This window comes from Marmota marmota, unplaced genomic scaffold, assembly GCF_001458135.2.
Source record: "Marmota marmota marmota unplaced genomic scaffold, marMar, whole genome shotgun sequence".
Taxonomy (NCBI): domain Eukaryota; kingdom Metazoa; phylum Chordata; class Mammalia; order Rodentia; family Sciuridae; genus Marmota; species Marmota marmota.
The window spans coordinates 21,804,218-21,825,085 of record NW_025999982.1 but is presented as its reverse complement, the minus strand read 5'-3'; the positions used below and the strand labels follow the sequence as shown (position 1 = coordinate 21,825,085).

Genomic DNA, 20,868 nt, shown 5'->3' with positions numbered 1-20,868 from the left:
GAAAATCACTGAATAATACTTGGTGATTTTTAACAGCCAATTTGAATGTGTGAGATTAAAATAACAAGGGATTATAAAAAGGATTAGAAATGTTCAAACATTTAATTGACACACGTTTAAATACATGAAGCTAAAAGTCAAATAGCCTGAAATAAGTTCAGTAATGTTAAACTTCTAACATGTTCAAGTCAAAAGTTGAGATTAGTTTAAACTCACTTTTTTTTTTATTTTCAAAGAGCAATAAGTTATTTAAAAAAATCAATGAATAATTTTAGCTTCAGATCATTAGGGTAATAAAATTTCTTTTACAGATATTTTTAAAAAGAATAGTTTGACTCAAGTATCCTCGTCATATGAATAAATATTCTACCAGTTTTGCAGTGGTCCTGCCCCGTTGGCTGCTGGGAGTGTGCTTATGCTGGTGAGCACAACTTGCTCTGAGAGTTTTGAAACATTATCAAAGTTGCTGATCTGGGTGGTCAGAGACTTCCTGCTCTCTGTGCTTGTCCTTCCCCGGGTGAGACGATCCTCCTGGCGATGGTGAGCTCCAAGGCAACAGCAAGAAAATGCAGCTTTAAATTCCTCCCGAAATTTTCCTGGGAGAATGAAAGAGAAAGGAATTATGCATAAACGTTTCAACAAATACTGCTTAAGGTACAACTGAGGAACTCCCCTGAGCCAAACTACCAATGAGGTGCAATGTTTTACAAAGATGGAAAAAATGGGAAAAGGAAATTAATGTTATTGGTAGATTCTTGTAACAATGAGACTTCTTCTATGTGATGCTCATTGTTTGTTTCATTCCTTTTAGATCATACCCCATGTATTTATGAATTTAATTGTATTTAACTATATAATTACAATAAAAATGATCATCTATAGAGGCATGCTCAGAGATACATTATTTTTATTCAAAAATAATGAAAGCCATGTTATGCATTGCCCAAATTGTACAGAAATGACTCCCTCAATTTCATTCTAAAAAAGATACTAATGGCACACAAAAGTTCAACAAAATATCTAGAAAAATATATTAAACCATTTATAAGCATTATAACTTATATCAGAAGAAAATACAGAAGGGGGGAAATCTTTAGAAGTCTGGATCAAAATTATTGATGGACAACTAGAAAGTTGTGAAATGAAACAATCACCTTTATTAGAGCTAATGACAGTGCTGGAAATCATCACTTCTTTTCTTTGTGCCTCAGTTAACTTTACTGGGTTACCAAGTATTTACATGAGAATATGAATGTTAAAGCATCAGGATACCCCAAGTTTCAGCAATTATTGGCTGTTTTCCCTAACTCATTCTTAAACCCATACCAGAACTTTGACTTAGCAATAAAATGAATTGTTATTTTTACATATAAAAATATCATATATTAAGCTAATAGGTTAGAGAAGAAGACAATCAAAGATGTAGTCAATGAAAATGCAATTATAAAAGTCAGGCAGGTAAAATAGAAAGAAAACAATAGTTATTTAAAATAATTTTTAAAATCATATTTTTTCCATAGACTTAGGTAGAGTGAATAATTTATAGATGTGTGTATGTACATGTTGCTTACCTTATGTATAATTTATTAACAATAGTTTTTGTGGTCAGTGAGACCACACAATTTGGAAAAGGAACAATAAACAGATAAAAATTATTTTACATAATTGTGAATCATTAAGTTTAAAATAGGACACACAAGATTCTATGTTATTCATTTCTTACAAATTTCACTTTCTTCCTATTTCAACACTTTTTCTAAATTTACCAGAAAACAAAACAAAACAACAAAAAAAAAACACTTAGATAATTTTCTCTGACGAGTGAGGTAATGTGTTTCTTCTCAGAAAAGAAGACACTCAAGCAAATCAGGTCAGAGGAAAATTTGTTTCAAGTAGCAACAAAGCTCTTCACATACTTCAAGATTGTTCCAAACTTTTGGTTATCGATCCCTCAGCCTCTTTTAGAATTATGGATTATAGAAAAAATAGTTGAAAACTTACCACTGAGAAAATTGTAAATAATGGGGTTTGCAGCACTATTGGCATATACAAGCCAGTGGGAAAATGTAAACCAAGCATATACAGTCTCTCTGTCTTCAGTGTGGGCAAACATTCCAAATACTCTGTAGGAAAAGAAACAAAAACAGAAAATCCAGAGTGATTCTGGGAGGCACATTTTAAATAATCAATTCAAAGGTGAGCAGGGCCCTTGGTAGGCCTAACCCCTAGTCCTCTGAGCAGGTATCTATCACTGATAATTTCATGACAGCAGAGTCCCTTTAGAATAGCTTCAGTACCTGAACAGAGACACCATGGTTCAATCAGTAAGTCAAAAACTGAGTAAAATCAGAGGGGCGGCAAATGCAATGTTTTATGGTAAAAAAAAAATACAGAAATCGAATATATATCCTTCTTATTTCATTTTGTTTCTAAATACAATTGTACAATGTTTTGTTGATATTCACATACTATTGTGATTTAAAAAGCACTTCTTTTAAGTAATACTTCTTATTTGTTGGATTTGACTGATCAGGCAAAAAGTTAAGTTTCAAGGAAAAGAAGCTAGGATATTTTTGTATGTGAGAGAGAAAGAAAAAAGCATTTAATATTCAGGGCAAACCTAGAGCTAAGTATTTTAAGAAAATGTATGTGGTAAAGAGAAGAATGATTTTCAAGATTCTTTTTAAAACATTTTAACTTTGTGGGAAAGAAAACACTCAAAGCTTGAAAATATTTTAAATTGAACTTGGACTTTTTCCTTAGAAAGCTATTTGTTTTCCTTGGATAGGATGATATTTAACTCAGAAGTATAAGATAAATATTACTGACAAGTAAGTATTTGGAAATAATGAAAGGAAAAGGTACAAGTGCTGAGATATAGGAAATTCAAATGAACAACCAAGAGAGCAGTAAATCCACTTTTTGTTGAATTTTGACTGGGTAATAAAGGAGAGAGAGATAGAGAGTAAGAAACCCACCCATGAACATAGCATATTTTCTTATAACATTCTTAAGAACAGAACACAACATCTAGCAAAAGTTCAGAATAAATTTGTATGGGATTTCTCTGAGCAAGAAAAATAAGAAGGGGTGATTATGGAAAGATATGAAGGCAAAACAATTTTCATGATCTAGCATATGGCTCAAGGAAAAGCCACTCAAAATCTTATACCTTTAAGGTTGGGATGGCAGTAAATAATATTATTGAACAAAAGTTTATTTTCCACTTTTTTTTCTCTATTGAAAAATCAATTAGGCAATCAAAAACAAGGGCCAAAGAGAATGAGAAATTTTTGGAGCTGGTTCTACCACCTTTAGTCAGTTTCCAGCCAAAGCTGGTGCTCTCCAGAGTCCCCAGCTGTGAGGAATATGATATTGACTCTGAAGCAGGAAAGAAAAGCAGCAATTCAAGGTTAAGTTTGAAGTCTATTATAAACAGAATTAGTATAGCCTTGGGACCTGTCTATTTGCAATATTTTTGCTAATTCCCCATAAAGTTGACTGGTCCTGAAGTTCAGAGTAGACCACTGCCTTTGCAACCACTTTTACTGTCATATTGACCCATTATCTGAACTTAATAGTAGTCATGTCTGCAGCATAACAAATTCTATACTTTCCCCCATTGAAAAATGTTGTGCTAATTTTTATTAATCTTCAATTTGAGATTATTTCAGTAATTTAAAGGGATTTTCTCTTCTAAGGTTAGACATTCAGCACATAATATCTGTTTTGATTACTTTTTTGTTGTTGTTTAGTGCTTCAAACAAAAGCTTATCTCTTTTTATCCTTTGGAGAGAATTTTTTCATGATTGGCTACTCTTTGAGAACAAAGTTTTGCAAAACCCATTTGTTCCCATCAAAAAAGAACTCTTAAGCTGTAAATGAGGTTTTTTTTTGTTTGTTTGTTTGTTTGTTTTGGTTTTGTTTTGTTGGCATTAGAACTTTTTCTGCATCTTAGGCTTAGCAATTAGCTTGAGGAGGTTAGAGGAAAGGTCTGTTTTATGTCTGCCATTCAACTGAGAATCTGCATGAACAAGAGCACATGTCAATGTACTCTCAAAGGATATTCACCTTACCTGCTGGTAACAACAGCATAACTGAGTTATCTGGCCTGACAAGCTATCAAGGCAGAAAGTGGAGATTTTGGGTTTTGCCAACAACAACAACAAAAGTTCTTAATTAAAATGTCAAGTTACTTTATTTTCAAATAGTTGATGTCCTTTACCTCTTTAGTACATTGAGGATGCTAATCGGCAGATAACAAATTGCAAACACCAAAAGCACCACCATCAACATCCTCGCTGTTTTCCTTCTGGCTCGGATCTGCTTGATTTCAGCCGCCACAGCACTAATCCGGGACTTGGTAGGCTGCCCTGGTCCTCGGGGCTGTGAAACCGGCTGCAGGGGCTTCCATTTTCTCTGAACTACAGATGATGTTCCAGGAATCTGAAAGGAAAGGGAATCCTTTATTGGTACTTGGTTTAGGAAAGTTCCACTTTGGAGAAGTCATTAGAAGACACAGGAAAGGGTCTCAGACTCTGGCTGTCTGGGAAGTTTGAGCACCTGTTTCTCCAGAGCATTTGCTAGGTTGAGTATGTTCTTGGCATTCATTTACTCGAATACCAAATGGGTGTTGGTGGGAAAAAATAATAATAATTAAAAATAATTTTGTCGAGGCATACCGAGAACAGCAAATGGAAAATATATCTTCTCATATAAAGAAAAGCAAACCGTGGGGGGAAAGAATGCTAAGAAAAGGGCAACCATATCATCCCACAAGGAATTCTAGATTCAGATCCCTTGACTAAATTTACAGAGAAAACCCTAGCAGGTAAAGGAAAAAGTAACGTGAAGGGATTTTTTTTTCATGCATCAATACTGCCATCTGCTGTCAGAAGAAGAGAGAGGACTTAAGAATCAACTGCTTTTTGTTAAGGTTTTGTGTTTCACAGATTTGGACAAAGCAAATCTTTGGGGTGGGGGCCGGGGGAGACAAATATTCTCTGTTGTTTACAATTTTCAGTAATGGAATTGTTTAAAACCAATTTTTCAGTTCAGCCTTTTAAAATGCACACATGCAAAAATACTGAGAATCCTTTGTGGTCTTACATTAACATTTCAAATAGCTAGAATTTGAAACAACAGTTATACAACTTGTACTTTTCCATTTCTTTTCAAAGTTATTTGATAATAGCAGGGAGTCCTGCCAAGTATAATATTTTCTTAATTATAAGCTCATGAAGATTGATAGGGTTTAGTGAGCAAAACAATAAAATTCAGCATGCCTAATTTTTTTTAAGAGGAAAATGTGCCAACAAGCACACCATACGGCTGTCTAACTTCTATTAAGATTATTCAGCTGTTGCTTTTATCTCTGTGCTGCACGCCAGGACAGACCAATGTGTCCCTGTGGTCTCTCAGAATGAACGTTAGATGGATTCTGTTGCTTTTACACCACAAGATCAAAGTCTGTTAGATAATCTTTAATTTGAAAACAAAATTTTACTTTGATGTCTACACAGCAGAAATAAAAGATGCTCCTTTTGACCATCTTCTCTCTTGAAGAATAGTCCATGATGCTAATGAAAACCTGAACTTAAATAGGAAACATCTAATAAATGATTTTCCTCCTCCCTCTGTATGTCCTGTTATGTTGACTACCCTTTTCACACAGTGGTGGTACAGTTCAGTCTTCTCATGTAGTGGTTAAGGGAAGATAGGAGCTGAGAAGCCCTTCCTCTTTTGTGACTCTTTAAGCATTGTTTTTTTTTTAAGCAATTGAGATGAAGCAGCAATGGATGCTGGAAAGTTCCAGAACTCTAGCATGAAAGCCCCCAAAGTGCCTGCTAAATGGTCTTGAACTATTTTCTAAATGATCTCAGAGAGATCATTTAAACTTTTGTGATTCTATTATTGAGTGTTTCCCTGAAGGACAGAACCAACAATCTGCATCTGATGATTATAGAAACCATCCGAAACAGTTCCCATGAAGAGAATCTACCACAGGGAGCACAGTTATGGTCCCAGCAGTCATTAAAAAAAATTCAGTGATGCCCCTTTTCAGATCATAACCTAAACAAAGGACAGAAAGATGCTCAATCTTGCAACTTATTTTGAGGACACATAACTGTTCTCCACTGATAAGCTGAACAAAGAAATTGAATATCCAGAGAAAACTGGCATAAAATTAATTAGGAGTTACTGACATTAACTGAATTTCAGGAATAATGAATAATTGTGAGTGATTCTTAACTCATAACTAAATCAGATTATAATCTCATTTTATAGGTTTTGATCATGTAGGTACTGAGAAGGATTATATCAAAGTCCCTATCTTTAATGTGTGAAACCAGAATTTGCAGTCAGATCATCAAAACTCATGTTTTTCTATTGCGATGCAAGTTTTTCATTTGTAAACTTGTGCAAAGTGATTTGGGATGGGAGTCAGTAAAATTTTGAATACATGTTTAGTTACATGGAAACAGTAATAATGATACAAAAGACATGAAAGGATAATCTTGAGAGGCTGCTTTTGTGGGAAGGTCTTTTCCTTGCCATGTTGGTCAGGGCTCCATAATCTTTAACTGTGGAGAGCACATTCACAGATACAACACTTTTATAGCACTATTTTAAACATTATGAATCATCTTTCACAAGAAACTATGTCCTAAAAGAGGAATTACCACCATTATGAATTTGAAATATCATGTAAATGATGGACTTTGGAAACTACACTGTCTGAAAAAGTATTTGTGACCAGAATGAAGCTACATGAAAAGGGAAAACATGCTACAGACATTAAAAAGAGAATAAGGACTTTTATGAACAACCAGTAAGTTTGCCAACTTACATGAAATGGGCAAAGTACCCAAAAAAGGATTACCCAAAGCTGAGATTGTGCAGTATTTAACAAACCTTGCTGAAAAAAATCTGCAAGTCTATATAGATTCATTGATTAATCCTATGCAACAAGAAAAAATAAATAACATATATGTTTTGGGATTCCTTACAAAATTCATAGACAAGATAATACTGTGAAGAAAATTTTATGAGGTTGCACTTACCTTGATAATCAAAGAAATGATAATAGAGGAAAACTACTAATCAAATATCCCTCATGAATAGAGAAAAAAAAATCCTTAAAAACATATTTTCAAATCAAATCAGCAATGTGTAAATACGATGATTCAGTTTGCTCACTTGGGATGTTTCCATCAGTAGTTTTGACTTTACTTTGAAATATCAGTTAATAAAATTTATCATATTAATGGTATAGAAATGATAAATTCAATAGATAAAAGCACTTGAAAAATTCAACATGGGAATTTGAAAATTTCCCATTCACGATTTAAAAAACTCTCAGTAACCAATAAAAGGAAACTTTCTCAATCTTCTATCACCCTACTAAATGATGAAAGATAAGTACATTTTTATAAATCTGGGAGTGAGTAATGAAGTTTTCCTATACTATTTCTAATCAACATTGTATAAGAGTTTTCGACCAGTATAAGAAGAAAAATAGACAAGAGGCAAACATATTGATTCTATTGAGAAGAAATCATTGCTTACAAAGAAAATCTGGACACAATCATGCCAGAACTAATAAATGAATTTAGCAAGATGAAGAACACAAAATCAATTGTTATATCTCTATACTGGTAATAAACAAATGGAAAATTAAATTACAATATAGACGTTTCATTCATACATAAAATTCAGACAAAATATGTGCACTGAAAACTATTAAATGTGGTTTGAAGACCTAATTAATGAAGATATTCATGTTCTAGAAGATTTAGTATTGTTAATATGCTAATTTTTCAAAAATTGATCCATATATTTAATGCAAAAATTCCATTCTAAACCACAAACTCTTTTGTATTTTTGTAGCAATTGAAACACAGTTTTTAAGTTTTTGTGTGTGTAAAATGTAAAGGACCTGTAATACAAAACATTTTTGTTAAAAGAACGAAGTTGGAGAACTGATATCATCTAATTTCAAAACAGTGTGTGCTTATGTGTATGTATTAATTGTGTGTATTCAGAGGACTAGTCTGATTTTCACATTTTCAATTACCACATTAAGAAGGTGTCTAGGGAAAGAGACATCTAAAAAAGTGCAAAGAATTGTCATGAGACCAAATACAGAATCATTCAATGGCCAGAAAGGAGAGGATAACCATTTAAAGGAAAGAGATGCAGAAAGACATACAGAAGGGTCAGGGTAGGGAGTATATGGACAGTGAAACCGTGAACACCATTGTTTAATTTTGTAAAAGTATCAAACAAGAAAAATTTTAGGAAATTATTCTTTAAGAATCATTGGTGACTATAGTGAAAGCTGTTTCACTACAGTGATAGAACTTGAAACATGAACAAAGGTCCTGAGAAATCAGTGTTGTTGAGAGAAAAAGAAGACAAGTGAAAAAAAAAAAAAAAAGAAGCAAAGAGTGAAACTGGTATCTAGAATGGTCTTGAGAATTTGGATGACACTTTTTCTTACCATGTAACAAATGACTGCACCAGGAGGAGGAGTCTCAAGTCTCCTTTGTCCTTACCCTGTTCCTTGATTCATTACCCATTTCATCAGTACAGAGTGCAGCAGACACTTGACAGGTGCTGGCTGTCTTGCATGAAACAATAACCACACGTTTCTCTGTTTGGCAGGGAAAGTGGGACTTTTTCTTTTTCCCCACACTCAACAACATTTGAGGATGATTGTGTTCCAACACCCCAGTGACTTTTTCTCATTAAACTCTATGACTTTTTGTAATTAAAAAAAAGAAGAGAAACAAAAACAAAAACAATAAAAAATAAAATAAAAAACTTGGCACTACTGTGTTAGAATTAAGATCCACATGCTAAGTTCTAACAACAAGGATTATAACAATGTTTGTTGTCCCTTCTCTGTTAACTTCATTCTCACAGTAAATACCCACTTTAAGAGCCAATAGCCTTATGGATTGCCACTGCTATAACTGATCTTCTCAGCTAACCCCAAACCTTTCTTTGGGTTCCCTGACCATCTCCAGATCCATTGGTCCAACCTTATCTGTCATTCAGGGTACTAGCTCTTCCTTGTAGAAATATACTTCCTTTCTCCTTTCAGACAACTAATATTTATTGTCCATTGACTAGGCTCTCTCACCTCCTGCACTTCTAGGGATATAGCCTCCACTCATAGACAAACCTTGAGTAGTTCTTAATTATACTCTTTCATTACATGGACCTATCAAATTGCATTTAACTCTTTTTCCCTTCTTACATATTTAGCAGAATTTTCAAAGAGAAATCTCCATCTTTTTAATTTTTTATTTAAAAAATCAATTTTCCTTTTCTTTTTTAGAAACAGGTTGAACATACCATAAATTTATGGTTTTAAGGAGTAGAAATAAGTAGTTTTTACTATACTTACAGAGTTGTACAACTACAACACCATCACTACCTAATTCCAAAACATTTTCATCATTCTGAAACACAGCTCTAAACTCATCAGTAATCATTCCTCATTGTCCCTTTCTGCCACACTTGGTAAGCACAAATCATTTTGTCTTTATAAATTTGTCTACTCTCAATACTTCACATAAATGAAAAGAGCTTTATTGTATGTGATCTTTGTACCTGGCTTCTTTCATTTAGTATCATGTTTCAAAAATCACTTATGCTGTGGTTTTGTGTCAGAACTTCATATCTTTTCATAGCTGAATAATACTCTGTGGTGAGTATAGACCACAATTAGTTTATCCAGTCATTCATTGATGAATATTTGGGTTTTTCCGCTTTTGGCTACTATTATTTATACTGCTGTGAACATTGTTGTGTAAGTATTTGTGGGGACATGTTTTCAGTTCTTTTGGCCATGTACCTAGGATTGAATTGGTGGGTCATATAGTAGTTCTTTAAAATTTTGGGGAACTATCAATATGTTTTCCTAAGTAGCTACCTATTTTGCATTCGCAATGGCAATGTACAAGAATCTGATCTCTCCACATTTTTACAACCAAAATTATCCTTTAAAATTTGGGAGGCTGTCCCATTGATTATGAAAACATAGATATTGTGGTTTGGTTTGAATTTCTCTAATAACTAATAAAGTTGAAAAGTTTTCCATGGGTTTATTAGCCATTCATAATATTTTTTATTAAAACCTTTGAATAGAAGAAATTTGTATTTAAATTTATGCACACTTTTTTTCCTTATTGTTCATTCATAAGAATTCTTTATAAATTCTAGAGACCAGTCTCTTAACAGATAAATGATTTGCAGATATTTTCTGACATTCTGTGGATTTACTTTTCATTTTCTAATGATGTACTTTGAAGCGGAAAAGTTTTAATTTTGATGATGTCTAATTTATTTGTCATTTTATGCTTGTGGTTTTAGAGTCATATTTAAGAATTCCTTGCCTGAGCCACTGCATGGTGGAAACCTATGTTTTTTTTTTTTCCTAGAAGTATTTTAGTGTTACTCATACATTTCAACCTATGATTCTATTTAAGTTAAATTTTGTATATGGTGTGAGGGGATTCCAACTCCATTTTTTTGTGAGTGGTTATACAGTTGTCCTAGCACCACTTGCTGACAAGACTGATTCCCCTCAGTGAGTTATGTTGTAACCCTTGCCAAAAATAAATTGACCATAAATACTTAGGTTTACTTGTAGACTGTGAATTCTATTCTATGGAGCTATCTGGCTGTCTGTATGTAAGTAGTATATTATTGTCTTGATTACTACAGTGCTATCTTAGGATTTCACATTGTGAAGTAAATTTTCCAACTTGTTTTTCTTAGACGAGATCATTTTGGCTATTTTCTGTTCATTATATTTACATATTAATTTTTAGTATTAATTACTTGTCTATTTCATAAAGGAAAAAAAAAACCAGACACCTAGAAATTTATAGGGATTGTATTGACTCCATAAGTCAATTTGGTAATAATTTCTGTCATACCAATATTCAGCCTTTTTTGTTCTTTATCAAATTGAAGAACTTCTTTTTAGCCTAGTTTTTTGAGAGCTCTGATCATGAACGTTGTATTTTGTGAAATGCTTTTACTGTATCTGTTGAAATGATCCTGTGAGTTTTTCCTATTAATATTATGCATTACATTGATTGATTTTCATTTATTAGACCCACTTTACATTTTTAGGTTAAATCACACTTGGTCATCATGTGCAACCCCTTTTATACATTATTGGATTTAGTTTGATAATATTTTGCTGAGTACTTGACATCTCTGTTAATATTTAATTAGAATATAGTTTTCTTTGGTTTTAGTGGAAGGGTATGCTTTCTCTTGACCTTAAGGAATGAGTTCTCTTGTCTTCTATTTTCAAAAGTTCGTGAAGTATTTGAAGTATTTGTATTAATATTTAAATGTTTGGCAGAATTCAGTGAGAAAGTCAATAGATGCTTATAGATATAAATTTTCCTCTCAGTACATATTTTACTAAACTCTATATACATATTTGGTATATTGTGTTTTAATTGTCATTGATTTCAAAATACTTGTTTTCCTTGTATAATTTCTTCTCTTAACTATTGGTTATTTCAAAGTATTTAATTTTAATTTTTTTACATATGTAAATTTTCCATTTTTTGTGTGTGTATGTGTGGTAGAACTGGGGATTGAACCCAGAGCCTTTCATATGCTAACCAAGTGCTCTAACCATTGAGCGACATCTTTAGCTCCCAAATTACTTTTCATGGTTATTTTATAATATAATTCTATTGTGATAGGAACTTGTACTTTTTATTATTATAGTCAGTTAACATGTACCAGTGCTTGTTTTATGAAGCCCTATCGTATGATTTGCTTGAAACATGCATTATATGCATCTGGGACAAATGTATATTCTACTCTTTTTGGTGACATTTGGCAGATATTTGTTAAGTCTAGTGATTGATATTCTTGTTCCAATCTTCTAATTCCATTTTGATCTTCTGCCTACTTTTTCTATTCATTAGAGTTAGTGGAATAGTGGAGTTTTCAATTGAAATTGTTGAACTACTTATTTATTTCACAAAAACTGTTAGTTTTTGCTTGGTCTGTTTGAGTTTCAGTTATTAGGTCCATTTGTATAAATAATTTTTGTATCTTCTGGATGAATTGATTCTTTCATCATCATGAATTATTTCTCTTTACCAGTAATGTTTTTTTATAACTTATTTTGGCTAATATTAGTATAACCACTTCACTTCAGTTCATTTTTTAGTCCTTTTTACATGGTACATTGTTTTTCCACTATTTTACTTTTTAACTATTTGTATTTTTAAACATAAGGAGTATCTCTTGTAGACAGAGAAAGTTGTTTGTTGGTTGGTTGGTTTTGTCTACTCTAATATTCTATGCCTTTTGATTAGAATATTTCACCTATTTATATTTAATATAATTATTGAGAATATGCAGTCTGGTTTTATTTTGAGCCTTTCATTGGCAAATTTATTGGATCACCTTATGGTTGGCACAATTAGATAATTTTACTTTCAAAGTAGAACTTAGTAAGCTAATTAACTGATATACTTCCTAAAGAAGGATTTTAAAATTCTTTTTATTTGTTCCAATTACTTATACATAATAGTAGAATGTATTTTGACATGTTATACATATATGGAGTATCACTTCTCATTCTTCTGGTTGTACATGATGTAGAATTGCATTGGTCATGTAATAATATATGCACATGGGAAAGTAAAAGTCTGATCCATTCTACTATCTTTCCTATTCCCATTAGCCCTCCATTCCCTACTTCCCCCTTTGTCTAATCCAAGTTACTTTGATTCTTCCCTACCTAACTCCCTCATTGTGAGATAGCATCCACATATCACAGACAACATTTGGCCTTTGGCTTTGGGGAATTGGCTTATTTCATTTAGCATGATAGTCTCCAATTCCATCCATTTACTGGCAAATTCCATAATTTCATCTTTCTTTATGGCTGAGTAGTATTCCATTGTTTATATATAACAAATTTCTTTATCCATTCATAGGTTGAAGGTTTCCTAGGTTGGTTCCATAGTTGAGCTATTGTTCATTGAACTGCTATAAATATTGATGTGGCTGAATCACAGTTGTATGCTGATTTTAAGTCCTTTTATTATAAAACTAGGAGTGGGATAACTGGTTCAAATGGTGGTTCCATTTCAAGTTTTCTGAAGGATCTCCATAGTGCTTTCTAGTGTGGTTGCACCAATTTGCAGTCCCACCAGCAATATATGAGTGCACATTTTCCCCCACATTCTCATCAACATTTACTGTTACTTGTATTCTTGGATGATTGCCATTCTGACTGGAGTGAGATGAAATCTCAGTGTGGTTTTAATTTGCATTGATGCCAATTTAATTTCAATAATATACAAAATGTTTGCTCTAATATAGCTACATTCATCCTCTTCCTTCTTTTCAATTATATCTTTATACATCATAAACTGAATCTTTATTATTTTATGCAAGTGTCTTTTAATTTAGATATAAGAAATAATTACAGATAAAATACATGTACACTATTTTTATATTTACCTATGTATTCACCTTTACTGGTGCTCTTTATTTCTTGGTGTGGACTTGAATTATTGCCTTCATGATTCTGCCTTGCAATTGTGATTGACTATTTCTCACAATAGACTTATTTGTTATCACTTAACATTACTGTGTTAATTTTAAGTTCTCCAAGAAGAATATTAAAAAATAAAAAGAGACATAAGAGGGTAAGGAAAGAGCTGGGAAGTAGAAGGTCTTTCAAACTCTTCTGAAAGTAGAAATATAGTCTCAGACCCAAGTATACACTATAGTTCATCCCAAATGCCTCTTGCAGTACCAGAAACAGTATGTGCTTAATAAATATTTATGAGATGAATTAACAAAAGTTCATGCAGTCTTGAAGATTGAAGTGTTGTTAAACTCTCTGAAGGATCAGAACTGGAAATAATGCTGACACTATGCACACAGGGCCAAGCAAGCCAACGTTAAGAAGTTCTTAAACAGAAGATTTTAGAGAACAGTCTGTTGAGTTTTCTAAGTCATATTGTCAAAAAAAAAAAAAGTAAGTAATTGATTTCAGCAAAGCAATAGCTAATTCTTTTAATGAGGCTTAAAGTTCTTGAGAAAGTTGAACAAGGGCACACAGTTCACTTACTAATAATCTTATGCTTACCAATTCAAAAGTATATAACAGATTCCCTCCATCTCTGTAATTTTAAACAAATAGGACAGGCCTTCATTTGATGGCTCACTTGATGTAGCCTATGGCACACATAATGCCTTACAACTCTGTTTATAGTCACTAGCAGTTGGAAATTGAGAGTTGCTCAAGCAGAATTCTACATAATTACCCATTTGGGGTTAATTTACTTTATTGTGGCTGCTAAAGTGAGCTCAGCTGAATTTGCCATTTTCCATTCCAATCTGTTTTGTAAATGTTTTTACTTTCACAGCCCAGGCATTTTACTGCAATCTTCTGAATCATGTGGTTTGCACTAACCAGGACAGTTCATCAACAAGAATGTGGATTATTTCTGAACCTCTAATACAATTTTGAAGTATTTTAGAGTTCATGCAATTGTGAACTATAAGCTTAATTAAGTTATGAAGACATAAATTGTTTGGAGCTTGGTAGTCATTCATTTATTCAAAAATGGTTTTGGAATACTTTATGTGAGGCATCTCGTAAGGAATGGGGATACAATGGTAACAAGGCAGGTCTACGTACCACCCTTAAGGTGTTTTAAATGAATGTTAATTTATAAATAAATAAGGAAATATGAGTTTCTATTATGCATAATGCACTAATGAGTAAAAATGTGGAAGGGGATGCTCTTAACACTGAGCAGTTTCAGCATCTCAATCTAAATAAAAATATCTTCATTACTCTGTGCTCACTGAATATTTTTTCTTCCACAGTAATTTTTTCTAGGTTTTCTTAAAACATCTCTGAGTTAACTGGGCAATGTATTCTTCCACGTCCCCCTTCACTTAAACCCTAAATACTTTCTCATATCTTCTCATTTTTTAACTAAAGCATTTATTGAGCAACAGATATGTATTGAGCATTGTTAATTGTAGTGATACAAACATGAAGGCTATAGTGTATTATCTTAATTTAATACAGTAAAAGAGTCATTATAAGGTAATTTACAAGTGCTATGAAAGAGGTTCATTTATAAAAAGGCAGTCCTATTCAACAATTCAACACATTATTTCGGAAATATAAGCAGAATTGGTTTAAAAGCCAAATAACAGCATATACTATTAAGGTATTTTATTTAATGAGCAGTCTCTATGCTTTAGGTCCTTAATTAGTCTAACGTATGTAACCAATCTGTGAGGTGGATGCTATACAACCCCACTCTAAAGATGAAAGTGAGGCACAAAAAAAAAAAAATTAAGCCATTGACAAGATTATGTAACTACTAAGTGACATTGTCAGGGTGTAAAATTCATGTTGTTTGGCCTTTGGGTCTGTCATTTTTACTTCTTTATACTATAGTATTCCAGATTATCCACCCCTTAGCTTGCAAAAAGATCCCCATAGCCCTGTGACCTTCTGTGTCTTTAATAAGGAATGCTTCCCTTCTTCATGGTCAAGATTATACATACGACACATTTCGGCTATTGAAAAGTAAGGAGGCATAACATATGCCACCTCACAACAGAAATTTTAAGCCACATTATTCATTTCTTCCAGCTTTCTGCTCCTTCTCTCATCCCCAGCATGCCATGTCTAAGGAAGCACTGTTTACTCAAATGGGAGCACAGCCATGGCAAATCCCCAGCCCTGACATGAAACACAGAGTGACACAGAACTGTTGCTGCAAACCACATCCACCTTTTTATAGCACAATAATCAGTGAAGACTTACCAACACAATTATACACCCCAGGAAGTGGGATGCTACATTAACAAAACACCATAAAATATGTGGCCTTGGCTTCATGGGTAGGTGGAAAATGTTGAGGAAACTCACTGGGATCAAGAAAATCACCACTCATGTTTTACAATGGTTCACATTTTGGGATTTTTTAGATAAAAAGGTTGGGGAATGGAATGCTAATAAACTTTGCTATTGGTTGCACTTAAAGGTCATAAAAGAAATGGCCTCTTAGCAAAAAATTGAGAAAATTGGAAATTATATAACATATTTGGAAGATGCAAGTATTGCTCATATCCAATCAGTATATACAGGATCTTAAAAAAAAATGCTTTGAATGAGTCGAATTAGACATGAATGAAGACCCAACCCCAATGACCAAATAATAGGTTTGTGAAATCCTTTTAACAAATTAAGATGGTCCTGATAAGTTCTTTCAGTTCAGTAAAATATGTCAAAGAAAACAGAATAACAGCATGGCTTTTCACTAACCTGATAAACTCAATGTAATGACAATAATTTTAAATAAGGACAAAAATACATTTTAAAAAATACATCTTTAAGAAGTGTGTCATTTTAAGATACAACTTACAAAATATAGAAGGCTGACCCATATTCTTTTTCTGTGTCTTTATAAACCACTGCGAGTATGTGTTAGTGATTTCATTCAAATCATCAACTTAATACTTCAGTACTTACATGTTGTAGGTCTTAGATTCCATACCCCTTCACTATGTCTTATTCTGGTTCCCTGTACTTATATAATTAAGGTGATTTTCATCCTGCATCTGACTCTGCTCCTTTGTATGTGTTACTCGGTGACATAAAATGAAGCTTTTAGCTTCTCGAAAGCATCATTCCGTGATGAATGTTTGGTAAGTGAATAATTTGAGTGAAGCAATACAAGCCTTCGCCGACACAGCAGAATTATCTAACAGATTGCAATAACTCAACTGGGAATTATTAAAGTTTTTAAAAATCTAAATGAGACTTGATTCTTCTACCCTTCTAAAAATGAGATCTCTGAAGTTGGAGATTTAACCCATTAGTTAAAATGTAAATCTTATTTTAAAATATTACCTTCTAGATATAGTCTTAGAAAATTTAAAGAAATTTTTATTTGCTTCTTCTCATAAAGAACAAAATTAATAATGTTATTCCTAGACAAAAATCAACCCAATCACTGAAGTTAAATTTTGGCCATAAATTTAAATTCCTTAAGACAAGACTTAAGGTATTCCCTACATATCACTCTAAAAAAAATGTCAAGACATATATTTCCATGGCTAGGGCCTCATTATTTTATGATCCTTTGCTGAGCATGGTATGTGGCACAATGCATTCTTAAATTTTAAGCACATCCTAAAGAAAACACATGCAAATTATTTGGCATTACATACCTGTCGGCACCAGAGTTTCCGGAATATTTGTAGATAAGCCAACACCATAAGACACAGGGGTGCCATGTATGTCACAAGAAAGAAACAGATGTGATACATCTTGGGGTAAATTTCACCTGGGATGAAAGTTAAAATAATAAAATCATTTTTCCTTCAGAGTCTGCATTTAGTCTTCTTATGGTTTTATCAGCACATTACATATAGATATAAAAAATAATTGACAATATTGAACTACTTAAATTTACTCAGTATATGTGTATACATATACATGTATACATACACCAAATGTGAAGTTGTGATTTCACTTTGTGTACTTATTAGCCATTCCTAATTTGTACTACCATAACCTATCCAAAATCAAATATTCCTTTATTGAAAGGCCTTTATTTCGCTAAGTACTAAACATTAATTGGGATTGTTATGTTTCTATTTACAAAAAGGGACTTGACTTGATCAAAGCCTAAGAAGGAAATCTTTGGTTAAAGTGGGAAGAGAATAAAAGCTCAATTGATTCCTTCTCATTAGAATATAAATTCCCTGAGAAATTGGGAGGTTGTTTCCCATTGTCTTGAATGAAATGTCTAAAACTTTTGGAAAAATAAATACAATAAACATTTGATGATTCTTTTTGTTGACTTACTGTAACACATACAAAACTTCTCTTAAAACATAGAACATGTGTGTGTGTGTGTGTGTATGTGTAGAAGAATATATGAATGCACTTTCAATGAAAATTAGAATTTTAGAGCTTTTTAAAGTTAATTTTTAATCCAACATGGGATTTTTCTTTATCATAAGCATATCACTTTTTAGGAATGAGTTCCTTTAGGCTTGTAGTGGTTTTAAAAATTTATCCTTAATCTAAATACACCAATGATGTTTATTACTAATTAGACATTTCACTGAAGAGTTGATTAATTAGTTACTTAATGGCATTGTGGCTTACTGTTAACATTATACCATTTCTAAAATACTTCTATCACTGACCTTTTATTTTGTTGTTGTTTTGTGGTGCTGGGGATCAAATGAAGGACATGCACATGCTGCACAAGCACTCTGCCCTACCACTGACTTTTTAAATGCTATAGAAAATGTTTTCCCTATGCTAGTATTTGGATATATCACAAATATACCTATTTTAACTGTAATGTAAAATAAAACAGTATATATTACACAGATAAGATTCATATTAAACCTAAAACCTCAATAAAATTGTAAGTGGATGCTAACAAAACAAAGTTATTATCATTTCCTTCTAAAACCACATGCCTTATTTTGACCTTGATATCGGCAAAAGGGTTAGTTCCATACTATTACAGAGAGGTAATGCTACCCCCTTCATGAAATATTTTCTTTATTACTTCAGAAAGGGTATGAATGATGAAAGATTAATTATGTGATCAAAATTCTGATAAGGGAAATTTATTGTCAGGATTTGCCAACATTAAGTCTGATAATGACCATAATAATGGATAACATTTATGTGGCAATCATCCATTTTATCCTTACTGAAAATATTTTAAACCTTTCTATGCATTTAATATTCTCCATATTCTCTATTCCATAGTTTGTTGTCCTGAATTGGTTGAACTTGAGTCTAATATTGTCTGTATTCTCTCTTCTAAAAATATCTTATTTCTCTGTTTTTTTCTTCACTGTAATCTTCTGAAGGGACAGCAGGATGCATGTGCTGCTAGGAGGTCTAAGAGACCAATTTGAGCTGTCATTTTTAGCTCTGCCTGGCGCAGAAGGCACTCACCTACCTCATCAGTTTCTAACTTCCTTTCAAGTTTATCCTGTAAAACCGGCCAGTGACATAAAAAGTGATAGAATTCAAGCAGCCTGACTGGAGGAATAACAAGTAGTATTTCCCTTTGAAGTGCTACAGCCTGAGATGCATTTGGTGGGCCAATTTCAAAGGAATTGGGAGGTGACCTCAGCACTTTTCAGGCACCTAAGTGTCTTTGAACTTTTATTTGTTTTGAAGAAAGTGTCACATGAGCTTTCCACATTAGAAAACAAAAATTTATCTTTGAAGCTTACGTACCTGTGAAGCCCTGATGTCTGCATTAGACTAAATTGACTGAGGGAAGGAAAGTAGATTTTATAGCTAACTTTTTAAAAATATCATCACTGTGATAACAGTTTTGGGTTTTGAACAGATGGGTGCAAAAGCTTATTCTGCAGCTTAGTGTACTTATGAATAGTTGGAAAAATATGTAATTGGCTAGTAAATGCATATTATGATAATGAACACTGAGATGGAGATCAGTTGATCAAGCAAAATTATATTTCCAGGCAAGGATAGATTGTTTTAATAAGGAGGTTATAATACATAATTGGGGAAACATGATAGTCTTAAATTCCTCATTTTGTGCTGAGAGCACAGGCCAATAGGAAACCCACATATGCCACTGAAAATTTAAAATGTACGTTGAAAATATCTCTGAAACCTTTCTGCAGTAGATAAGCAATGTCTTCTAAACATTATATGACACTTATATATAACCTACAATGGAGCTGTATAAAATGTGTTTCACTGGAGGACTATTTTAATTAGAAACCAGCATTTCAAAGATGGACAACCATTAAAAAATCTTTGTTTCTATTCACTTGGTGGCAGCTACAATCTAAATAAATATTTTGCATAGGTGTGTATGTTTCATATATATGTTTATACACACATATACATATCTAAAAAATAAGGAACAAATGAAGTTCTTAAAGCCATCTTTGAAATCAGAGATTATAGATTCCTGTCATATTACTAAATTTGACCATTGTTTCAAAGCTCATGGTTCCATTTAATGTACCTGAATCTTTAATATGCTTTATTATCTTCTCCTCTAACAAATGTTTTTAATAAATATTCCAATTAATACACACAAGTACATATTTAAATGCTTTGAAAGCCTCATAATAAGCCACTCTTATAGAAGAGTGCCACTATTTTTTTTCAGACCATCAAAGAATAACTTGTAATATTCAAGAGAAGAGCTTTTCATCAATCCCTAGTGTTCAGAACCATGTTTGACTAACAGTACAGGTTCATTAAAGATTTGCTAAATGAGTAGTGAAGTGATTATTTTTCTGACTGTGCAAAAAGAAATTACTTCCTTCTCAATAGATTTTTATCATGTGGAACCATGAATTTACAAACCAAGCATTCGAGAAAGTAGGAATATAATTCTGAAACAATTTTTTTAAACCTTAGGAGTATGAGTTGATGTCAGTGGAGCAGTGAACACATACAAAGAGAAGAGCTATTCACCAAGATCCTTAAAATCAGTAGTATGAATATACTTCATATTTCCTTAAGTATACATGTGTCTATCAGAATATGTGGTTTACAGTCAATTTTTAAAAAACAAACAAACAAAATATTGGCATGATGACTATTATTTGTTTCAGAAATCATTTATCCATAACAGTTATATGTTCTGGATAATATTTTCATTGAGACATGATTCCAAGTTATTTTTTACCACATGTAAAACAGGATTTGCTGGACTTTCTCAGAAGAAATGTGATAGAGATAAATCAACTGGCCACATGGTTTTCCTGACTTTTTCTCCACTGTGATATTGGTTGTAGGAAAAT

The 20,868-nt window shown here is 32.7% G+C and overlaps 1 protein-coding gene across 2 annotated transcripts in view; it reads right to left on the bottom strand.

Annotated features, from left to right (window-relative positions):
* Positions 1–20,868, bottom strand: part of Hcrtr2 (hypocretin receptor 2) — a 99,051-nt gene that overhangs the window by 9,350 nt on the left and 68,833 nt on the right. For both annotated transcript variants that reach the window (XM_048805526.1, XM_015487947.2), the window contains exons 4-7: positions 17,269–17,384; positions 4,226–4,446; positions 2,002–2,123; positions 371–596 (exon numbers count right to left, since the gene is read on the bottom strand). In XM_048805526.1, the coding sequence (XP_048661483.1) occupies positions 371–596; positions 2,002–2,123; positions 4,226–4,446; positions 17,269–17,384 (685 nt within the window). The remainder of the gene's footprint in view (positions 1–370; positions 597–2,001; positions 2,124–4,225; positions 4,447–17,268; positions 17,385–20,868) is intronic.